The sequence below is a fragment of the Anser brachyrhynchus genome (genome assembly GCF_964034855.1).
Source record: "Anser brachyrhynchus genome assembly, chromosome: 1".
In the NCBI taxonomy this organism is placed as follows: domain Eukaryota; kingdom Metazoa; phylum Chordata; class Aves; order Anseriformes; family Anatidae; genus Anser; species Anser brachyrhynchus.
In genome coordinates this window covers 130,593,102-130,604,455 of record NC_137694.1, presented here as the reverse complement: position 1 = coordinate 130,604,455, position 11,354 = coordinate 130,593,102, and the positions used below count along the sequence as shown (strand labels likewise).

The following is an 11,354-nucleotide window of genomic DNA, read 5'->3' as shown; positions in this document are numbered from 1 at the left end:
CTACAGGGAGAAAATTAAAAAAAAAAAAATCAAGAGTGGCTTCAGGAAAAAAAAAATATGTAGAGGAAAAGGAATGGCGCATTCTGCTGGTTAACTGAAGCTGTGCTCGCCCAGAGAACCAACCTCCCTTTTCTTCAAGCAGTCAGAGAAAAGAAAGCTGCTTGATGCATCTCGTGATCGAGGGATGAAGCCGTGCATCTCAGAAACTCTCAGGAAGAGAAGAAACCCAGAGCTCATTCAGCCACATCAGAAGCCGCATCCAGAGATGCCTTTGCTTGAAGATAATTTTCTTTGATTATTAAGAATTGCCATTTCCCCCCCCTAGCTGGGAGGCATTGCTGATCCACGCTCATTGACAGGAAAACGACTTGGGGCTTCCCTCAGTGTCTGAGGGCAGCTGGGGGGGGGTTTGGTCCTACTGTAGTGCCTGATGAAGTCTGCCTGTGATCGCCTCGGAGCTCCAGGCGTGGCAGGGAATAGTGCCTGTGCTGCAAGCCTGCTGGCAGCTGCTGCTCGTGTAGCTGGTGTCCGAGCATGTAGAAGTGGAGCTGCGTGCTTCACGGAGGAGGTGGCCAAAGTCTGGTCAAGGATGTATGGCAATGGAGCTTCAGCACCAAGACTGTTAATTTTTCCCAAAGCGTGTTTTGCTGAAGCGATGGGATGGGGAGTTTCCCGTTGCATTTATGTTCTGGTTACAGCAGTTGTCTGAGCTGTTTTAAGGACCAATTTTAAGTAGGATTTTCTAGGAGTGCCATAGCTTCTGCAGTGAAAACGTGAGATGAGATCATTTCACCTGCTGTTAGAATCATATGTAGTATGAAAGCATACAAACCATTTTAGGATAGCACTGCTCCCCAGCAATGCTCCTAAAAATGGTAATAAATAACAACTTATCTCTGATGTTCTAAGCGGACTGTGATCAAACAGCAATATCCCGAATTGGAACAAATACTTTTACTAGATAACTTTAAATACAACACGCGTTTTGCATTTGTAAGGACTTTTTGCTTTGCTTGTTTACCCAGAGCTGCTTGCGTTCCCTGAAAAAGTGAAATGCGTTTTACCAGCAGTGCGTCTCTTCTCTCCTAGATTACGGAAGTTTGTGGAGCCAAGCGCGTGGGTTATTTTGGTCCTGCTCAATTTTACATTGCTTTGAAGTTAATTGCGGCAGCACAGTCGGGGTTCCCAGTACGGATTGAGAGCATTAAGAATGGTAAGTAGTAAATTTTGCTTGCAGCACTTCGCACTTGTTTTTTTGCTTTCTTTAATGCTTGCAAGCTCTCTCTGTGCTGGTAAACTTTCCTTCTAGCTCGTCTGTGAAACCAGTGCATTTTGTGGAACAGAGGAAGAGCAGAAGGCAGCGTTACTTTCTGGAAGTAACTGGTAGAAAACTGCACGGAATGACACGTGGCAGAGCTGAGATTAGAATCGTAGAATCATAGAATATCCCAAGTTGGAAGGGACACACAAGGATCATCGAGTCCAGCTCCTACAGCCCCTCTCAAAAGGCATTGCCAAGCGGTGGCTGGTCAGTGCTGTGGATGCATTTCCCTGCCACCTTTGGCCTCTGATCTTGACGGCTGTCTGCAGCATGGGGCTGATAGCTGCTTGGGTGGAGGGGTGCTTTGGGAGCCGTGCTAAAATAATGCTTCCTGTCATTAGATAGGGAAACGTATGGTAGGTGTAATTTAAAGCAGCTTCGTTCTCCACAAAGAATGACAATGAAAGTAAACGTACAGAAAGAAAAAGCCTCATAGCTGGGGCACTGCTGCTGGCACAGCTTCAGCTCAGCTGCCCCTGCTGAGGGCAATGAGTTGCAAAGGGTTTGCCCCTTCCTGGGTGAAAGCACCCACAAGTGAAAGCATCTGCAGCCCCATGTGTGCCAAGCCCCTCATCCCAGCTGCCAGTGAGGTGGAGGGGTCAGATCCTGGCACGGCGGGACCGGGGCTTAGACCACATCAGGGTTTGTCCGTCTGTTTTCCTTGCAGATGGCTTGTCTGCGATGTCTCGCATTGCACATCTTTCTAAGGATGCCACTGTTAGTCTGAGAAAAATCAAGGTAAATTAGAAACCTGAACTAAAGTGAGATTTACTGTGTGCATTTTACAAGTACAGCAGCTGTGCATCATCCACCAGTCTGAGCGAGCAAGGGTCCTTGTATTGGTATCGTGCTTACTTACTCGGCCTGAAACACTTCCAGCGCTAATTACATCTTCCCTTGAAATATATTGGTGCTTTTAGGGTAGGATGAGTAGCATGCAGCAAACCTAAATTGATTTCTTTTTCTTCCTGGTAGCAGTTGTAGGTGTAAATGATTACAGAGGTGATGTACGGCTCGATTTTGAAGGCTACGCTCTGTTAATTCTATCTGTATTGATCTTTGGGGGTGACTATGTACAAAAAAAGATAATGATTTATAATGAATATTCCCTCAAACTAATCGTGAATTGTCCTAAAGATACATTTGCTTAAAAGTGTCCCTCTTCTGCTCTGCAAAGGAGAAGCGAAATGGGACCTTTTGACACAGCCGTCTCACCAGCCCCTGGCATGGTCTCTGAGCCCTACCATGTATAACTTGCTCCTTGTATGATGGCAGCACTGAGAATACTGTCATCCTGACCTAATGAATTCATCAGTCCCACAGTTTCTATGAGAAACTATTCTTTTTACTACAGACAACATTTTCAAGGCAGGAAATGAGTTTGCTGCTTACTTTAATAATGTGCATAAGGCTTATTTCTTTCTCCATGCATTAAGAGATAAACTGTCAGGCTAGCAAATGTGACTTTGTGTACCATTCACATCTTTATTAAGACCTAAAATAATTACAGGAGTTCCACATTTATAAATATTACAAAATATAAATAGTGCTCTTTCACAGATAAACTTTTCACTGGTTTTACAGTACGGTGCTGCTTCAAGGACTGTTAATGTTCTGAAGTCCCAACTGAATTTTTCTCTCTTTTAATGAAGAATTGCCTCTGCCGCGGTTCGTGGCGCTGAAAAATGACGGTGACGTACGCTATGGGACTCCAGCAGAGCTCCATGGAGTTAAGTTTCAGGTTCCACACGCAACTCTGGAAAAAAACTCCTACAAGAGAACAGATGAAGGGGACAAACAGGTAACGGGCCTGTCTCCTTCAGGCCGGTGTCATTGTGTTTTCTCCTTTTGGGTCCGGCCCTGGAAGTGATGACACTCACGTGAGCTTACACAGTTTTGCAGCACAGTACTAAAGATGAGCTCCTTACAGGAAAAATAATCCTTATTGGGACTGTGCTCTTGTTTTGAAGATCTCATACCAGGCACATCCCTGAAGGGAATTTCTTTATATGAGCATGTTTAAAACTCGGCCCTGTAGTCTTCTGTGTAAGTTTGTGCAGTGTTGTAGTCCTCCCTAGTGCAGTGCTGTGTCTTGGAGAGTACAAGGGGAGGGGGGGCAAGTAGAAATCTGTCTGCTCAAGGGGGAATAAACAGGAAAGTGAGCGATTTCTCATGGCAAGCGTGATCCTTAGTCGATCCAGAAACACTTAGCTGGAGAAGAGGTGCTGAAAGGGGGAAAGCTGGTTGTGAGCCACTGTTTCTGGGTGGGATAAGGCCACCGTGCTTCCCTCCTTACTAATCTCCCCCAGGGGCAGTCCAGAAGAAACCTCTTTTTCTCTTGTCCTCAGTGAAACATTGTCCCAGCTTCTCGTGCTCTCAACTGCTAGCATAACGAGGCTGGCCAAGGAAGATTTGTGTTCCGTGCATTTGGGAGAGTTGAGAGCGCTCATTCAAAGACATGCAACTTCACAGAGCGAGCAGTATTTGCATAATTTTCCCTAGGCATAATGCCTTCTCTTCGGGTGCCGCGTGGGGTCACGCCGTGGGTGCCCCATGGCAGACGTGTCACCTCCTTGCACTGTTCACACGCGTGTGTGGCACAGCGTGACAGCGTTGTGTCAGCCTGGGTGATGGCATTCCCAGCTGGAGGTTAACCAGCAGCAATAACCTGCTGCAAGATGCACAGCTGATGTAGCAGGATGAGGAAGAGGAGCGTGTACGTCTCCTGCCTGTGTGCATTGACACTGAAGCAGAGCACTGCCCTCAAACCTCTGGCTCCATCTGGGTTGTCTTTGTTTTGTTGCATTTTCCTTCAATACAGTAAACTGCTTCAGGATCGTATCCTCTTAAACACTTTCTGTAAGTCAAGAGAGAGTGAGCGCTCTAGGATAGGTACCCAGTAACGCCTACAAGTCCACCAGATGCTTAAAATACCAATTCAGAGATTTATTTTATATTTTTGGTACGTGTTTTAGTACAAAGAATGCTTTCTCAGAAATAATGCCTTCACATCAACTAAACGTGTTATGTAAATCCAAAGATACCCACTCACATTAAGCCTTCTGCACTCACTCCTTCAGGCATATTTGGAAGTAGGATATCTTAAGCTGTTTGTTGTAAAGCTTCACTATGCCATTACCATGCTTTATCCCTAGAAGGCTCAATACCAAATTCTGTCTTTACCCTCTTTTGTTTTTTTAATGAGAATTTTCTTGGGTATAGAGAGCCGGAGGGAATCGCAGTGTTTTCCTCTTCTTTGTCCATCATGTTGCATGTGTTTGGATTGTGGTGCAGAATTACTTGGTGGTTTTGTTGTCATCTCAGAGTTCCTTTCTGCGTTGATGTGTTTTTGAAACAGGAACCCAAGTCTCCACCGATGTCTCCAATCTGTTCACCTCCTGCTTCTCCGTCTACTTACCAGAGGATACCCTTAACTTACGGATATGGTAAATCAAGAAGTGGGCTGGAGCAGCAGCATGGAGGTAGGGTAAAAGTTGGAATGTGCACACTGTATTCAATTATGCTTTTTTCTCTCTTTCTCTTTTTTTTTTTTTTTTTTTTTTAGAAGCATCAAAATTTCAAATGGAACTAACAATCAGCCCAGTGATTTTAAAATTTAATTATATCCGAGTTTTGGAAAATGATCCAATCATGTCATTTTATTTTGCCTAAAAGCTTTTCTTTGATTGTTCACTCCTGTCTTCCTGTTTGCTTTCTGGTAAATTAGTTAGATTTATGTGTCACTGCTCACAGATAAATGCTAATACCCAGTCTCTGACAAGACTACGTGCAACGTATCTCAATGATTGAGAGTCTGTGAGTATTTTCAGAGTGTATGATGCTTTTGGTATAGTTAGAGGGGAAGAAAAACCCACTCCTGATTTCAGTAGCTGCTCTATTACTATTTGAATTTACAATGAACCTTCCTTTGCAGGAAAGGATAATAATCTCTCCAGTTTCATAACGGAAATAACAATAGGACATGAATATAAAAACAGTCCCACAGTGTAACATAGACAAAACAGATAAAAATAAAGCACTACAATGATGCTGTGTCCTTGATCTTACTGCCTTTAAAGTAGGTGGCAAAATGTTCTTGTTTTAGTCAGAGGGTAGTGGGGCAGAAGCCAGTTTTCACAAAGGCTTGAGGAGCTCCTGTGAACAGTAGGGTGCCTGTGCTCTCCTAATTCTAACATCTGATGACCAAAGCAGTGAAGATAGCAGGCACTGGTATATAGCACTCCTCTGTCAAAGGGACCAGAAGGAGTGCTGCCAGTTCGTGTGTTTGTAGTGAGCGAGGAGTAGAGTGTTCTAGTCCTTTAGCAATTGTCTTCATTTACAAATGAGTGGAAAAAACAGAGCTAATATGTAGAAGCTCATTACAGCCATGGTAAGAATGTGTTCAACACTGTCAAATGCCCTTCACATGAAAATCATTAGTGCAGAGTTGCAGGCATTCATTTGTTGGTTAGCTAAACTACCATTCATTCAGAGACAAGATTTTTTTTTCCCATCCCACTCTTAGCATAGCTGAGTGATGGCTGACTTCTGAAAAAAGCAATATTACTGAGATTGTCTTCTGATATGACACATGTTCTGCTCTAGTAAATAAGACCTGCAGCGGACAACATACACCCTGAAGACCAGTGCACTAAGAATGAGGATGCCTTTGGGAACAGCTGCCCATATTTACCTTTAGTGTGCTCTACTGTTTTCTGGGATTTTTTTCAGGCTCTGTCAGTGACTTGCTTTTTTTTTTTTTTGAAAGAGTAGGGATAGGGTGTCTCTGAATTTGCATGCAGTGGTAACTTCAGTGAAGTTTCTCATGGAATTGACAGCTGTGTAGTGCGTAGACAGCAGCCTCCAATGCAGGTATCAACTTCTTATAAAATTAATCATGCAGCTGCTTGAGGTGGTAAAATCTTGGAGGTGTAGAACGCTAGTCTTACTTTGCAGAAAGCACTGCAAATTGAAATAAGGGCATAGAATTTTTCAGCTCAGACCCAGACTACTTCTTTCCAGAAGAAGTTCTTCAGCCAAACGTGTTCTCAGTGGAAGTAACTGAATAACACGTTATGACCTGTGCTGTACCAAGTGCCAGGCTAGATGACCTACTGATTCCTTCTGGCCTTTAACATTAAGAACCTTCCAGTTTACTGATGAGTATGCAAAAGGCTAGGCTTGAAGACACCACCACTTGCGTATATGTCTGAGGTGATAGCTTCACAGAACTCATCTTGCTAGACTTATTTTGTACTGAAAGCATGATTCTGAAACTGGGACAAAGTGTCTCTAAGGTCAACCTTTTGCACTGCAACTATGGCTATATACGAGTGGATTTTACTTTTTTTCTTGATAATTTTTATGTTTTTCTTGCTAGCAAACACACAGTAGTGTGACCTTGCACTTAAATCTCCTCTTGAAGTGCTTCTGTATATTTTCCAACTTCCTTCCTGTGTTTTTTTTTTTCTTCTGAAATTAGAACTTGTACAGGAATAAAAATAGATACCAGGATAAGACCACTTAGGAAAGCAAGGGGTTTCAGGATGTAACTTCTAAGGTCTTCCTGAGCTCAAAAATGCCAAGATTTCTTGGGTTGTCTTCTCATCAAGATTCCTTTAAATGCTGTCTATCGAATGCAGACTGTCTTTGTTGTGGTACATTTTAAATGTGCTGGCAGCAGAAGTTTTCACTCTGTAAAAGTTTGCAAGTGAGTTCCCTTTGTGTTTGCATACTTGACCTGTTTCTAAAACATTGTTCTTAAATGTGCCGTTATGTCACTGCTTACTGTATTTACTGCAGTAGAATGAAAGTGACTTGACTTACCAAAAAAAGGAGTGATTGTTACTTCTCTTTACTAACTTTACTCCAAATAATGAGAAATGGTGAGTCATGTTTTTTGATTTTCAACAGAAATTAGGGAGGGGGAGGAGAAGAGTATATGGAAGATTAATATATAGAAGATTTGTGATTTACTGTTAGATAGCGTTGTCAAAGCATGTTTTTTTACATCTCAGTTGAACTATTTCTTGCTTCTTGTAATGCCTTCTGCTATATAAGGCTGTAAGTGTATAAAATGTATAAAGACATAAATGGGCTACATAGATAGATATTTCCACATTATGAACAATACTTTCTGTTATCTAATAATATATAATGACAATTCTAATCAGTAATGTCTGAAGAAGAATGATGTAACATGAAAGACAAGCGTGTGGCTGGAATTTTGTTGTTAAAGACAAAGTCTACTTTGATACTATGATACTGTGGGGTCACTGATGCTTGACCTTGCAGTATTTAATTTTTTGCTTTAGCCTAGTAGAACCTTTTGGATTATTTTCTCATTTTTATACTTACTTTAAATGTCTGTAGCTCCTTATGAAGTCAGACACACTACTCACCAGCAAGATGGATCATCATCAGGGAATTATGGAGCCAAACCTGCACACGCATGTTCAACTCTTGGTCGGGTAATGAATTACATGTGTTTTTTTCTTCAGCAATGTTACTTCTAAAATTATAGATAAATTAAAACAAAAAACAAACAAACAAGAAAAGGCAAAAGAATTCTCCATGGTATTGTTAGACAAGAAACTGAAGTGTGCCTTTTAGTACATGAAAAATAAAAAAGCAAAGATGATAGGAAGAAGAAATTTAAATGGGTAGTATAATTAAATTGCTGAAGCTAAGTAAAATGAGAAGCAGGAAATAGCGCAGATAGGAAGGCTGGCCTGAGAATCTTCAGTTCAAAAGTTTAAAAAAAAAAAATAAAAATGTTGAGGTTATCCTAGCAAAAGTAAAACATTTTCATTTGAAATATGAGGTTTCATTGAGGTTCTTGCTTGATTTAGAATGTCATCTGTAACACATACATGGAATTTATGGTCTAATATTCTGTGTATTACATTTTTTACCCCAGTTTATAAGATGGTGTCTCAAACAGAATAAACAAATTTCTGGCCATTTGTTTGCTTTTATGAGATGAGTCCTCTGTGTTTTCCTGCTGACTGTCAAAGCATATCTTTCTCGTGTTCCAGTATGCCTGCTGTGCATTTATTTTGCAAACAGGTAGTTTACCCTAAGGAGGGTCAGAGCTCACCTAAGGGAGAGCTTTTCCTAAATAAATATGACTCAGGGGCTCCATACTTTTTCTGTTACGCGCAGCATCCCACATCCATATTAAAATGTCACCTGAGCCTCAGGAAAAGTTCTACGGATAATGTCACATAATTTGTGCTAACTTGAAATGAAATTGAGTGCATTCGTGCAGTACTTTGAAATGAAAATTAATTTACAACTTCATGATGTTGCCTGTTTCAGGGATCTTTTGATGTATTTCAGAACTGGTGTTTTGCTTTGATTCTTAAGAAATTGAGAGATGGATGTCAGAGAAAGGGTTTTGGAGTTGGTTAGAGCCTGGTTATTGTTTGTTCTTGCCCCCCTTCCTCTTTAAGAGTGCTGTCATCCAGGCCTAAAGCATCTTAAACACCAAGTTATTACAGTTTAACAAAGACACTAATTATATTGACAGACCTCTTCTAGGCACCACCACCAAGCTAACAAACATAGCGGCCTTCCTTAAACGAGTCATTCAGAAAAGCACATAAGTAAATGAATAAAATGTCCTCCTCTAGAATATTCTTTCTCCCAAACTTTTTTTTTTTTTTTTACTGAAAATGTGGGAAGTGACAGCAAGTCAAGGAGATCCCTTGGGAGTTGCAAGTCTTTTGAGCAAAAACGTGTGCTGAGTTACCTGGGTGAGCTACAGATCCAGAAGCAGTCTAGCTCCATAGTTACAGCATCTCTCCTAGTACGTAGTTTCTTAGCAGAGCTAAATATGTCAGGCACCGTGTTGCATATATATAGCTGTAGGCCCTTTTTTAGTCCCATTTTAGGTATATGGTTAGGTCAGCGTTCAAAATAAGAGACAGTAATCGACATGGCCATTTCTGCTTCTCATCGTTCTAAAAGATGTGTCTGCTACCAGAACAGCATGAATCTGGTCCGTTGAGGTTTCCAGAGTCCAGTCTGGCCCTTCTGGCTGGTGCCAGTGGCCCTCTTCTCAGTCTCTTTCAGTGGAGCGGGAGCAGCCAGATAGCAGTGCCCATTACTCAGATGACCCTTGGAGGATAACTGAGGAGCAGCGAGACTACTATGTCAACCAGTTCAGGTCCCTGCAGCCTGACCTGAACTCCTTTATTTCAGGTAATTTTTACCAAAAATGTCCGCGTCAAGTAGAGGAACCAGGCTGAGAGACATAAAGTATTAAGTAGATAATTATTTTCTTTTCCCTAGAGTGTATTTGTGAATGAGAGTTGATTGTGTTTTATTTTCGAAGGCAAACAACTAAAAGAACAAACCAATTCTATGGGTATTGTGTTTGTTTTTTTCCTAAATATGGACATTAATTCTTTCAGAAGTGGTTCTGTTTTAAAAGCTAACCATTTGAAAATGCATCACACGTACTTCGATTTTGCAGATACACTTTAATATTGCAGATCTTTTTCCCTTTCATGTCAGTCCCTGCAAGTTTACCCTGCCATCTGAGAATCAGGCCAAGTTTTTTTTTTCCTCTCCCTTGTGCATCACGCTCAGAAATCCCAATGCTGCTTTTTGTTACACATCTGCAGTCCTGTTGTCCTCTTACACAGGTGTAATTGTTGGCAGTTAAAAAAAAAAAAAAAGGCAGCAGTAATAATGCAGATCAGGTTTTTGCCCTCGGTTAAGCTGACTGCAGAGCTTAGGGGAAAATGACATGAAAAATTGTGACCTCGCACTAAAATAAAGTGGTTATCTATTTCCAGTGCATGATTTGAAACTGCTGAGAGAACGAGCACTGCTTAGACTTGAGGCAACACTGAACTAGTCCTCGTTTTGGGAAAATGCTTACTTGAAAGGAAGAGTGTTGCGGTTCAGTAAAAATTAAAATGAACCCTTATTCTAAGGGACTGTATTTGTAGATCAAACCTGCAGTGTGTATTGAGCTGAAAAAACCCTAGGCTTGGGCTTACTTTCCCAACAGAAAAGTGCAGCATCTGTGTGATGAAAGTTAAGCATGTGTTTAACTCTCCTGGGTGGTTAAACCTGAGTGTTTATGGCTTTGGGGGACTGAGATTTTGACCTCCAGGTGGTTAAAAGCAAATGCTGGAGAGCATACCCATGGTGAAAGTGTTGTAAGAGCATACTGAGATTGCATTTTCATCCTGAATGGGAGGATCAGGCTACCTGGGAGAGGCATCCCCACAGGTACTGACAGTCTGGCAAGGAAGAACTCGAAGGGTTTACATTTTACCGAGTCCTGCTACGTATTGCTGCTCTTCAGCAGCATCTGGGATTCAAGAGGCTCAGATGCAGCCAGAGGTTTAAAGGAATACCTGATGTTGACATAAATTAGTGCTTCAGCAGTTCTGTACCTCAGTTAAGTCTCTTTTGTATAATTTGCTTGGGAGAGGAAATGGTTGTTCAACAACACTGTATTTCTTTACACCCCTATATAGGTCTGTGACTGTGTCTGTGTGTATATTCATATAGGGCCTTTCAGGGAGCTTTGCATTTTCCTTCATATTGTGTGAGACTCTCAGGCAGTCCTTGCACATCCAGAATTACTTTTTATGAATGATAAATTGGAGCTTCACACAACATCCTAAAATAATTAAACTGTATAAATCCTTGCTGCAGGGTGATACAAGCGCTAGAAGTTTGTCCAGGCTTAGGAAGTTATTTAAGAAATCCACGATATGAAAATCCATCAGAAGTTACTGAATATTTCAATCCTACTGCTGGTCAGAGGCTGGGGGGATATTCTGGAGCTGCATTATTATGTGGCTTTGTCACGGTCTCGTACTCCTCTCTTGGCATCTGGCGTAGGAGAGGACGTGCTGCATTAGATGAATTTTGTACCTGTCCTTGTTACAGCCTTCCTCACGCACTGCAGTGGGCGATCTGACCTGAATGCACGAAGGAGAGAGGGGTGTCGACCTAGAAGTCTGTGTTACCTTACATTATGTAAAATATTGCCATACATTTTATAAGC

General features: G+C 41.6%; 1 protein-coding gene and 1 long non-coding RNA gene across 4 annotated transcripts in view; one reads left to right on the top strand and one right to left on the bottom strand.

Moving 5' to 3' along the window:
• LOC308187633 overlaps window positions 1-772 on the bottom strand; it is a 28,801-nt gene extending 28,029 nt beyond the window's left edge. Inside the window, exon 1 of the long non-coding RNA XR_013944831.1 lies at window positions 124-772. This is a non-coding gene — a long non-coding RNA (uncharacterized lncRNA). The remainder of the gene's footprint in view (window positions 1-123) is intronic.
• Window positions 1-11,354, top strand: part of REPS2 (RALBP1 associated Eps domain containing 2) — a 96,287-nt gene that overhangs the window by 29,614 nt on the left and 55,319 nt on the right. For all 3 annotated transcript variants that reach the window (XM_080575797.1, XM_080575796.1, XM_080575798.1), the window contains exons 2-6: window positions 1,090-1,213; window positions 2,974-3,122; window positions 4,680-4,803; window positions 7,694-7,791; window positions 9,388-9,526. In XM_080575797.1, the coding sequence (XP_080431923.1) occupies window positions 1,090-1,213; window positions 2,974-3,122; window positions 4,680-4,803; window positions 7,694-7,791; window positions 9,388-9,526 (634 nt within the window). The remainder of the gene's footprint in view (window positions 1-1,089; window positions 1,214-2,973; window positions 3,123-4,679; window positions 4,804-7,693; window positions 7,792-9,387; window positions 9,527-11,354) is intronic.